At 44.3% G+C, this 12,269-nt stretch overlaps 1 protein-coding gene across 3 annotated transcripts in view; it reads left to right on the top strand.

The window, feature by feature from the left end:
- The window catches only part of LOC310659048 (UDP-glucuronosyltransferase 1A6-like), a 29,858-nt gene that overhangs the window by 3,454 nt on the left and 14,135 nt on the right, over positions 1-12,269 (top strand). Inside the window, exon 1 of one of the 3 annotated variants that reach the window (XM_083401960.1) lies at positions 2,778-3,687. The exons of 1 other annotated variant lie outside the window; for it this stretch is intronic. In XM_083401960.1, the coding sequence (XP_083258086.1) occupies positions 2,824-3,687 (864 nt within the window). In that variant the 5' untranslated portion in view covers positions 2,778-2,823. Of the gene's footprint in view, positions 1-2,777; positions 3,688-10,029; positions 11,169-12,269 lie in introns of those variants that run through there. One more of the 3 variants, XM_083401962.1, reaches the window with a different exon arrangement.

Below are 12,269 nucleotides of genomic sequence, written 5' to 3' on the forward strand. Positions count from 1 at the left end.
ATTATGAGACAGTGGCAGCTACCTCCAAAATCACACCCTTCCTGCAGAACAATTAGACTAATGGGGAAATGTGACCTTTTTTTAAAGACTAACTGCAGGCGGAGAAAATGAAAGAAAAGAGAAATAAACAAAGAATAAGTGAGGTGGAAGGGAGTTTTAGATTGCTGTGATTGGAAGGGAGGCAGGGAGGATGCTGATGGGTAAAAGTTTTCTGAAAGTAGCATGTATGTGTGGATAAATATGTGTTAACTGGAACTTATTTTGATTTTGGCCTTGCCCACCACTGGCATGAGGCAGTTGCCTGTGAAAGGATTGTGACCTGTGACTTAAAAAACGTTCTCTGCCCATGCTCTAGATTCTGGCAGCAGAGTCTGGCTACAGATCTTGGCAGTGGTTTTGTAAATGTATATGGCTTCCCATTGTTCCGTTCTTATGGAGGCATATTTGTGTAGTATCCTCTTTTTGTTAAAGTGGAGCTTTTGCTTGGGAAAAGTCTTCCGCTTCAGTGTCAGGAGTCTCTGTGGAACAAATGTTGGTCTTAGCCATTCTCATCCTCCCTCAGAATCTATACATTTATTTACAAGATGCCCCATATTTATGTTAACATTGCCAAGGCTCAAAGTTACAGTATTGGTTGTTTGCATTTGCAGTTACATGCACATTTCTCTTTGGTGTTTGTACAATAAGCTTGGTTTCAGATCCTCTTGTCTCATTGGGAGGGGTGGAAAGGCAAAACCTCATCAGGTGAGAACATCACTCTCACTGCTTGAGGATCTGAACTGGCCACAAGCCCTTCTTGTGTGCTGGAGACTCCAGTACAGGAGGAGCCTTTTAGCCAGCACCTTTGAAACCCCAGAAGACCACTTTGCCATCCTTGGACTCCTGTCTGGATGTCCCAGCAGAACAGACTCCTGTCTGGATGTCCCAGCACCATCACTCAGCTGCTCCTGAAATAAGTTAGAGCCAGGGCTGGCCCAAGACATTTTGTCACCTGAGGTGAACCAAAAAATGGCTCTCCCCCCCCAATCCACCAGGGAAGAAGGGGTGAGTGAAGATCAAGAACAGAGGGGTAATAAAGATCCTCGTAGAGAACAAGGAGGAAGTAAAGATCTACAGCAAGAGCGGGGGGAAATCAAATCAGCCTTACCCAATGGTTGAAGTGGGAATCAAAGACTATTTTGTGTTGGGGGTGCAGAACCCAGGAGACCCCAGAGGGCAGCCCTCACCATTTTCTTGCTATGGGTGGGAGATGAGCAGTGCCTCATTTTTGCAGAGAGACCTCTGTAGAGTGGCCTGGGCTGCTAAGGAGGCGGTAGATCTGCCTCCAAGTAGCAGCCAGCAATGCATTTCTCGGAGGCTGAATCTGCTGCCCCTGTGGATCTTGCTGCCAGGGGATTTTGCTCTGTCAGCCTGAGAGTCACAAGGAGCTATCCAAGGTGCTATGTTGTCTTTGCTGGTCTGTGACCGAAATAAAATTTGATGCCGATACTATGTTTTCTTTGAATTTTGCCTTATCTGACCTCTGTGTTGCCTGACTTTGATTCAACAGAACCTGAATTATTACTTCTTTTCCTTACTAGCACCCAAACTCACACCTAAGATATCTCCGATGTTTGTGATACAGCTCCATTTGGCTAAGATAAATGGGTTCTTTAAAGAAGTCCAGCATTCCCTTCCTCAGGGTGAAAGCAGGAGCTCCCACATCCCTGGTGTCAGACCGGCAGCTGGCTAGGAAAGCAAGAGCGGGGAGTGATAGGAGCAAATGGGGAGAAGAGAGATGTAGCTCAGCATGGCTCGTGATAAGGCTGGCAATGGCGGTGTCGCTGTCATAACTGCATCCCAAACCTGCTCCCCTGGCACCACACAATTAAAAGAAATATATCAGACTTTGTGAGGAGTAGGAAGGGGAATTATGGGTAAATCTGAGGCTATTGGTGATAAAATCTCACATTATCACTGCTCAGATAATGATGAGTCAGCTCAGAAGCTGAAAAACTCCTGCAGAGCACAGTGTTATATTAGGTGGTGATGAAACTGTGCAAGAAGTTTATTTAATATGAACATTTAAATTAAATAACATGTCACACAAATACAATCCTATAGAGCAATGATGTTTTCAGTTGAAGAATAAATAGGATTCATTACGTAAAAACAAGAACTATCAAGTCCACACTGATAAATTCCTAGCAGGGTTGCTTCTACTGGCCTGATCCTTCTCAGGGTTGACCCTGTGGGCAAGGTGCTTTGAAGTCCTGAAGTTGAGACTTAAAAGCACCTTGCAAGAAGCTGGTAAAACAAGTATTCCCCCTTCATTTTAGCATGGATTTCAGTGCAACCCCTTCCTGAATCTCTCAGATGCCCACCAGCTGTACTTGCCCATCGGCTGGCATCATTTATGACAATGGCATCTGATGGATGCAAGGATGGGATTAAATACTGCATTGACTCTGTGCCTGTTCCTTAGCTGAGCAGGCTCTAACCACTACTCATTCGCTCACTTCTTTTATTATAATTACAATAGAAAGTTTTTATTGTTTTCAGACAAGCATTAAACATAACGACTGCAAAAGTATTCTCTGTAACAATGCAAGCAATAACAAGAAAATGAAGGATGGCTAAACATTTTGTATAATTCCAGTAGTACCTTTTATAAGCTTTAGCACCTCCCAAAGTAAATGTTTAACTAGAAGCCTTGGCTTTTAGTTAAATGTTTACTTCAAGAGAGCACACAAGGTCAGACTTTGCACTCCAGTATATAAGGGGCCGGCTTGGAGCATACACCTGATACTTTCTGAGAGAGCAGCAAGCAGACAGACCCAAAAAATGGCTCCCATGGCCTGCTCCCAGGCATCCGTTTCCATCCTCATGCTGCTTCTATATTCTTCGAGTTTTGTTTCTGGTGGGAAACTCCTGGTGGTACCCATGGATGGAAGCCACTGGCTCAGCATGCAATCCATCCTGAACCAACTCAAGGAGAATGGGCACGAGATAGTCGTCGTTGCACCTGAAATCAATATGCACATAAAAGCGTCAGATGATGTTTATACTTTGAAAAGTTATCCAGTGCCCTTCACCCAAGAAGAAATGGATACCTCTATTAAAGAATTTGGAAATGACAATTTTCAAGAGCTTCCTTTTTTGGTCAGGTTTTTTAGAGCAATTGAGAGAATGAAACAGACAAATGCTATGTTCTTAGCTGCTTGCACACATTTACTATACAACCAAGAACTGATGAGCTATATCAAGGAGAGCAAATTCGATGCTCTCTTTACAGATCCTATGATGCCTTGTGGCCAGATAGTTGCTGACAACTTTGGCATCCCTTCTGTCTTTTTCTTACGAGGAATACCATGTGGTTTTGACTTTGAAGCTGCGCAGTGTCCGAGGCCTCCTTCTTATGTCCCAAGAGGTATGACAGGAAACTCAGATCATATGACGTTTGCCCAGCGGGTGAAAAATATGCTGTTCCACCTGGCAGAATACTTCCTCTGCAGTTTTGTCTACTCTCCTTATGCAAGTCTTGCTTCAGAGTTTCTAGAGAGAGATCTGAGTCTCACAGAACTTCTAAGTCATGGATCCATTTGGCTGATGAGAATGGACTTTGTGGCTGAATATCCAAGGCCACTAATGCCAAATATGATTATAATTGGAGGGGTAAACTGTGCCTGGAAGAAGCCGTTATCTCAGGTTGGTAATGCTGCTGCTGCTTATTATTATGATTATTTTATTTTTGTTGTTGTTAAATTTATTATGACAGGATTCTGAATTCTGTAGACTTTCTTTTATGAGTAGAAGCATGATTTTTAGACTTTCTAGTCAATCACCAGTTTGGTGCAAGCCATCCATCCTCCAACCACCTCCAGACACTCACACAGGACCTTCACCGCCTTCACTGGTTCTGATTTGAAAGAGAGGTAGAGCTGGGTATCATCCGCATATTGATGAACACCCAACCCAAACCCCCTGATGATCTCTCCCAGCGGCTGCATGTAGATGTTTAAAAGCATGGGGGAGAGGACAGAACCCTGAGGCACCCCACAAGTGAGAGCCCAGGGGTCTGAACACTCATCCCCTACCACCACTTTCTGAACACGGCCCAGGAGGAAGGAGCAGAACCATTGTATAACAGTGCTCCCAGCTCCCAGCCCCTCTAGACGGTCCAGAAGAATGTTATGGTCGATGGTATCAAAAGCTGCTGAGAGATCCAGCAGAACTAGGAAACAGCACTCACCTTTGTCCCTAGCCTGCCGGAGATCATCAACCAGTGCGACCAAGGCAGTTTCAGTCCCATGATGAGGCCTGAATCCTGACTGGAAGGGATCCAAATGGTCCGCTTCTTCCAGGTGTGCCTGGAGTTTTCAGCAACCACTCACTCAATCACCTTGCCCAAGAATGGAAGATTTGAGACTGGGCCATAGTTGGCCATATTGGCCGGGTCTAGAGTTGTTTTTTTAAGAAGCGGTTTAATGACCGCCTCTTTCAGCGGATCTGGGAAGACTCCCTCACAGAGAGAAGCATTCACCACCCCGTGAAGCCCATCGCCCAGCCCTTCCTGGCTAGCTTTTATAAGCCAGGATGGACAAGGATCAAGGTGGTTGGTTTCACTCGTCCAAGCAGCCTGTCCACATCCTCAGTGGTAACAGATTGGAATTGATCCCAAGCAACTAGACGAGACAGGACTCTAGCACTCTCCTGCCCCGGCCCTGCTCCCATGGTGGAGTCTACCTCTTCCCAAATCTGAGTGACTTTATATAAATCCAGTAATGGGCACCAGGTGATTACATTCCCTTTCTGATCAAATGTGTACATGGGCTCGGGTGAATGTAATGTGCTCTGTGGGAAGCTACCCTTGAGGATGGTTTGAAAATTAGTGCTACAGTATGTGGAGGCCATGGTGCTGACGTTGGGCACTTGGCCACACACAAAAGCTTTGGTGCTCCCAACCTGCAATGTATGTCACTAAAACTAAAGCATTAAAAGAACAAAAAACCTTACAGCATTCAATTATATTGTCCAGTAGCACCTTAGAGACCAACTAAGTTTGTTCTTGGTATAAGTTTTTGTGTGCATGCACACTTCTTCAGATATACAAGACTACCTACCAGAATCCATTATATTATATTTGTTTCTCAAAAAAACCAAGCAAGCCAGATAGAAAAGCTTAAACTCTTGATTCTGTAAGAAAGCAATTTGAGAGGGAGACCGGTCCTCTCTCCCTGTTTTTGTTGGTTTTTTCAACAGCAACAGAAAAAGGAGCATGTGCTCCACTGAGTCTAAACTGTAGGTAAAAAAGAAGATGAAATAAATACCAAATCAAGCTAATAGCTAATGGGCAAAACAGAAGCTTGCAACTTTTGCAATGGCATCTATATTTTTAAAATAAAAATAATACAAAGGACTTGTGCAAAAAGTCTTGTAGAAGACCTCTGTGTTAAAAACATTATTTAAGGGTTGTACATATATATTGCAGTTACAGTCCCCAAAGATCTTTTGGGCATACCTTCAGTGAGCATCAGTCAGCGGCAATAGACAAGGGGTAAGCAACGTAAGGCCCATGGGCTGGATGAGGCCCAATCGCCTTCTCAATCTGGCCCGCGGACGGTCCGAGAATCAACATGTTTTTACATGAGTAGAATGTGTGCTTTTATTTAAAATGCATCTCTGGGTTATTTGTGGGGCATAGGAATTCGTTCATTATTTTATTTGTTCATTATAGTCCTACACACCACATGGTCTGTGAGGGATGGTGGACCGGCCCACGGCTGAAAATAGTTACTGACCCCTGAAATAGATGAATTAAGATCATTTGAGTTGAGTTGTTGCTAGATTGTATTTAGGTGAGCAGCGCACAGAAGGTGTGTGGTGATAAAAAGCACCACCTAGACATCACCATGTACATGACGAAAAATTTAGGAGCGAGAAACTTAATAAACTTTAAAGAAAAAAAGAACAAAATATTCATCTTGCTGGAATGTAGTAACCTTTAACATCTTCAACAAGTAGTTATGAACTTTTATGACCTCCGCTTGTTACAAAACCAAAGTGTTTAACTGTGATGAATCATCTTCTATAACTGTAGTAACTTAAGATTTCGTTAATGTAAATAACCCAACTGGAATTCTTATGATTAGATAATGGTCTAATGCTGGTGGCTATAGGTTCAGCAGAGTCGACACATTAAACATTTACTTGATGAGTTCAGGGCCACTGGCAGAGGAACAGGAGTGCAGAGGGAGCAGACTGCCCCCGGCACCACTATTCCGGTAGGGTGCCATCGTGGCGCCCCCTGGACACGCGCCGTACATCCCCACGTGTGCGCCAGGTGCCACGCCCCCCAGGTGGCGTGTCACACCCCCAGAATGTCTGTCACGCCCCTGCGGGCGGTGCACCGTGCCCTCGCGGGCGGCATACCAGACCCCCGGGATGCGCGCCATGCCCCTGGGGGCAACGTGTCATGCCCCCAGGGCACGCACCACGCCCCCACCTGCTTAGGTGAATTTTACTGTGCAGTAGGTGAGAATGTTTTAAATAATTCTCACTTCTGGAAAAGGTTGTTCAAGTATTTAAAAACATATCTCAGATTATTTCCATGTTTGCTTCTACTTGTATGACAGAGAGCTAGCAGAGCAACTTTGATGCCATATCATATATGAGGCTCCTCACGGGGTCTCTGCCATGGGAGCATATTCACCCAGTGCTTTTCAAGCTGCACTGGCTCCCGGTGGAGTACAGGGTCAGATTTAAGGTGCTGCTTTTGACCTTTAAAGCCCTTCACGGCCTAGGACCCTCGTACCTACGGGACCGCCTCTCCTGGTATGCCCCACGGAGAGCCTCAAGGTCCATAAATAGCAACACCCTAGTGGTCCCGGGCCCTAAGGAAGTTAGATTGGCTTCAACCAGAGCCAGGGCCTTCTCAACACTGGCTCTGGCCTGGTGGAATGCTGTGCCTCATGAGACCAGGGCTTGTAAGACAGAGTTGTTCCGCCTGGCCTTTGGCTTGGAGCCAATTTGATTCCCTCCTCTCTTTCTTTTTCCTTTCTCCTTCTGTGATGAGGCTGCATTTTAATATTTTAATGTTTCAATATTTTAATGTTGTATTTTAATCTTGTTTTTAAGTTGTATTCATTCAACTTGTTTTTATTATTGCCTTGGTTGGGGAGGGCGGGGTATAAATAAAAATTATTATTATTATATTATTATATCTTAGGATCCCGTGCTCCTTGTGCTGAATATCCTTCCTTGATTATAGTCTACTTCTTGCATAGACTTCCATATGGTTTGAATTCTGAAGCAGCCCAGAATCCAAGCCCCCTACCTTATATCTCAGGAACTTATACAGCTTATTCAAATCATATGACATTTACTGAGCATGTGACAAACATTTTAATGATGGTGTTAAATTCTTTATTTTGCACTTTATTAATTTTTTTGGTAAAATATGAGTATCTTGCTTCTGAATCTCTGCAGAGGAAGATTACAATCTTGGATTTTTTAAAAAAAGTAAAACATCTCTTTGGTCGCTGAGGTATGAATTTGCATTTGATTACCTCAGACATGGTTTTAATTGGAGAGATAAACTCTGAACAGAAAAGACATTATCCAAGGTTTGAAACACTTTCTCATGAAATTACTATATATCTGCAATTTTACAGGACCTCTGTCACCTGCATAATGCTATGATTTGTGCCTTGACTAGTGTTATTAAGGAGGCAGCAACTCTACTCAATATGTTGGGATCCTTGACAAACTGATTTGCTTTTGTTTCTACTCCACTGATGCCAAACATGTTTATCTGGAGCTAAGCACTATTTTCAAGTAAAAAAAGGATAGTGGGTGATACCCAATGCTGAAGCTTCACCAGTGCAATGGACTTTGTGCAGGCAGTGGAACTCTATCCTTTCCTATTCCCTTCCAGCCCAACCCCAAAAATCCCCTCAAAATCAACTCCAGATGGTTGGAAGTCCCTCTGTTGCATATTCTGGAGATGGATGTGGGAAGCAGAGGAAACAGGAAATTGCACTCATTGCACGAAGCAAACAGAGGGAGAATTGAATACATCTCAATATATATTTAAAATAAAAATATTAAAATGAATGTCTGTTACCATATGCTACACTGGCTTGCTGCCATCTGACTAAGAAAATGTTGTTGTTTTTTTAGTAACAAGAGAGGATGATGCAGCAATTGGCACTGGCTACTCCTGGTGCTGATGCTGGGCCTATCGGCTGCTGCCTCTGCACTCTGTCACGCTCTGGGTGGTCATGGGGGTAGGCTGTACAATACCTTTAATTTCTGCCTTTCCTCTCTATGAGGAAACTCACAAGAATGAATACAAGTCACACTGCTAACTGTAACGCTTGATATCAGAAATAAGATCTTCCGGCTCCACTTGTCCTCTCTTTTACATAGAAATATGTAAAAGAGATTATGTTTTCTTTAATATTGTTACCGGCCACCCCAATTCCTGCTGAGCCATGCACAGGATTCCAGGGGTCTTGGCCCTAAACCAGGGTCTGTGCTCCTTTGGGGAATTGAAGACGCACTGCAGGCTGTCGTAGCTTTAAGAAATATGGTTTATTCACCTATTTACACCTTCAGTCTGCCTGGAGGGAGTCCAGATCTTATAGTATGGTCATGTCAAAAGAGTCTTGTTCCCCACAGCAGCGCAGCTCTAGAGTCAAAGGCCTCTCTTCCAGCCTCCCTTCAGCCAGCCTGCCCAAATGGTTCAGTCCTTTGTTCTCAGCTATTCCAAGCCTTGTGCCAAAGGCCCCAAACTCTTCTGTGACATCACACCCAGCATAGGCACCAACTTCTAGGGGCCAAGGCAGTTTCAGCCCCCTGAATTTATTTATTTTTCAGGGGGCAGCCACCCTCAATATTCAGATGATGTTGCACTTGGGACATCAGCACATTGCACAATGTTGCATAGCCCCCAATCCTCCGCAGAGGCTGGCTCCTTTGACATCCAGTTACCCTGTCAACCTTCCAACCCCACCTCCCCATATCTGTTCACACCTCAGGGCAGAGGAGAGAACTCTTGCCTTGCCAATGGCCCTGTGTTGTTTTTAATGGCCCTACATTGCCAGGTTATTTTGCACAAGCTAGCCCAGGAATACTTCTGCGGCTTGTATTTTGCCTTCATATCCCAAATAATCAGAATTCTACCATTTATTAATTTATCGGGTTTAGGGAGGTCCCCTTTCTAGCACCAATAAAGTGCTCACAAAAAAGAGTACAATATATGACATTATGGTAACTATACTGCCTGACCTCCGCGAGCTACAGGATAAAACTACAAACTTATGCTGAATCATCTGCAGGCAAATATTGCTACTGAAGAGATTTGCTTCGTTAATGTACAACATAAACTCATTTGGCTCTATTCTTATCTATTTAGTAAGTTTGAATGTAGCCCCGGTCATAGGATCAGCGGAGGACATTTATTAAACATTTACCTGATGCTTGGAATCAGTGATGCTGTGGGCTACACCAATATTATACTCAGCAACATCTGATTTTGTGCGTTAGGCATAAGGTAAAGGTAAAGAGACCCCTGACCATTAGGTCCAGTCGTGGCCGACTCTGGGGTTGCGGTGCTCATCTCGCTTTATTGGCCGCTTTATACAGCTTCCGGGTCATGTGGCCAGCATGACAAAGCCACTTCTGGAGAACCAGAGCAGCGCACAGAAACGCCGTTTACCTTCTCGCTGGAGCAGTACCTATTTATCTACTTGCACTTCGACGTGCTTTCGAATTGCTAGGTTGGCAGGAGCAGGGACCGAGCAACGGGAGCTCACCCCATCGCAGGGATTCGAACCGCCGACCTTCTGATCGGCAAGTCCTAGGCTCTGTGGTTTCTTGTTAGGCATACAGTATATCAAAGTCAGGGCTTCTTGTTGCCATGACAGGAACGAGGAATTCAAGGTCTCAATGAGCCACTGGCCTTGCCTTTTTGTTCTGTGTTGCTTGTTCTAGTTAACATTTTAAAATCTGAGGGTTACAGAGCACACCACATAATTGTGCTAAATCATCTTTTACAACTCTTGCTGCTGAAGAGTTTTCTTTTTTGTTGTTGTTAACGTACAACATGAACTTGGTTGGCCCTGTTCTTATCTGTTCAATATTATTTCATGCGCAGCCTTTGGTCCTGATAAAAGTCGCGTCAGTGGAGGTCACACATTAAACATTTACTTGATGCTTAGTATGAGTGAGTCCATTGGCTGCACCAACGTTATACTTGCAACATCTGCTTTCATATATCAGGCACAAAGCGTGTAAGGAAGTCAGGACTTCTTGATACCACGATGGCCAGGCTGAACTCAAGGTCTCAACTGGTTGCTGGAGTTGCCTTTTGGTTCTCTTTGTGGCATTGTGCCGAAAGTGGGAGGCTGTTGGTGTTGCCTCAAGATGGGAGTCACTGGCTGAGCATGCAAGTGGTAGTGGAGATTCTTGCGCAAAAAGGACATGAGGTTGTGGTTGTGATGCCAGAAAACACTTTGGTCATGCAAACGTCTTCTGAGCATTTTACTGTAAGAACACATTCCGTGCCTTACACCCAGGAGCAGTTGGATGAATTTTACAGGGCAATAGGTGAGAATATTTTTAATAATGCTCACCTCCTGGAGAAGGTTGTTCAAATCTATAGAAATATATCTCATAGTGTTTCCATGTTTGTTTCTGCTTGTCGGCATCTTTTATACGACAAAGAACTCATCCAGTTCCTCCAGGAGAGCGACTTTGATGCTGTGTTTTCTGATCCGGTGCTGCCTTGCGCTTCAATCCTTGCTGAATATCTTTCCTTGCCTACAGTCTACTTCTTGCGTGGACTTCCATGTCATTTGGACTTCCAAGCTGCTCAGTGTCCAAGCCCCATCTCTTACATCCCAGAGAGTTTTACAACTTACTCGGATCATATGACCTTTACTGAGCGTGTGAAGAATGTTTTAATGACTCAGTTCAATTCTTTAGTTTGCTACTTATTTTATGAAAAATATGAACAGCTTGCTACTGAGTTTCTGCAGAGGAAGATTACAGTCTTGGAACTTTTTAGTAAAACATCCCTTTGGTTGCTGAGGTATGACTTTGCATTTGATTACCCCAGACCTGTGATGCCCAACATGGTCTTTATTGGAGGGATTAATTGTGCCCAGAAGAAGCCATTATCCAAGGTTTGTAACACTTTATCAAGACATTTGAAGTTATTTTATTGGTGTTACGCCCTCTGTCTTTCTGTATGTCAACTACAGCAATTTATTGTAGCTCAGTGGTAGAGCTTTCCATTAGAAGATTCCAGGTCCCCTGGAGCATCTCCAGGTAGGGCAGGAAAAGACCCCTTTCTGAAGCCCAGGAGAGCAGCTTCCAATCCATGCAGAATATACTGAGCTACACAGAACCGAGGTCTTACTCAGTAAATCGAGATTCCTATGCAGTTCTTTTTTTCTAGACAAAACAGTGCTGGGGGGGGGGTCGCACAGAGGGTGAAGATTGCCCTCTGTGCCCTCTGTTCTTCACCTCCAGGCGAGCACTTGTGGGACACGCAGAGGGGGGCATGACGTGACATCACAAAACACTGGGCCCCCTCCATGTGGGAGGCAAGGTGGCGCTCCTGAGGCCACGGAGCAGGAGCTCTAGGATTCTGAATCAGTGGAGGATTCAACATCCCTTTTGGATACAAAAGGGAAATGTTGCAGGAAACCCACAGAATTGGGCAGGGATCTCAGGAAGACATGCATTAAAGATTTATTTGAATTCATCAACCAAATATTTTGCTTCAGGACAATTGCTTATAGGTGGATAATTTTGATGGGGAGGATTGCTTCCTTCTCACATAGCTATTCACAAACTTGAACTACCGACCTGAATGCAGAGGGGACTGGTTTAAATCAAAGCAATTAAAAAAAAAATCACAGAGATGACCAGCTTAAACAATTACAACAAATTGACGATCTGAAAATCCAACTTTTTTTTTTTAACAAACATGTCTACTAACTGGTTGCTATAACTTTTGAAATTAGTGATAATGTAGTTACCTGGTTCAGAATGCGAGTAACAAACTTAGTTGGTCTCTGAGGTGCTACTGGAAGGAATTTTTTTATTTTGCTGTGTGTGTTGTGTTGGGGGGGGGGGAGTGCCCTCCCAGCAGTGGCAGTGCTGCTGCTCAGCGGAATGGAGGTGGAACAGAGAGTGGCAGCAGCAAAGTCACAGAGCTCTTGATTTGTGGTGGCTGCAAAGGGGGGAGGGGACAGATGGCTAAACTGGGGGGGGGGGCA

The sequence above is a fragment of the Podarcis tiliguerta genome, assembly GCF_965153285.1.
Source record: "Podarcis tiliguerta genome assembly, chromosome: 1".
Taxonomy (NCBI): domain Eukaryota; kingdom Metazoa; phylum Chordata; class Lepidosauria; order Squamata; family Lacertidae; genus Podarcis; species Podarcis tiliguerta.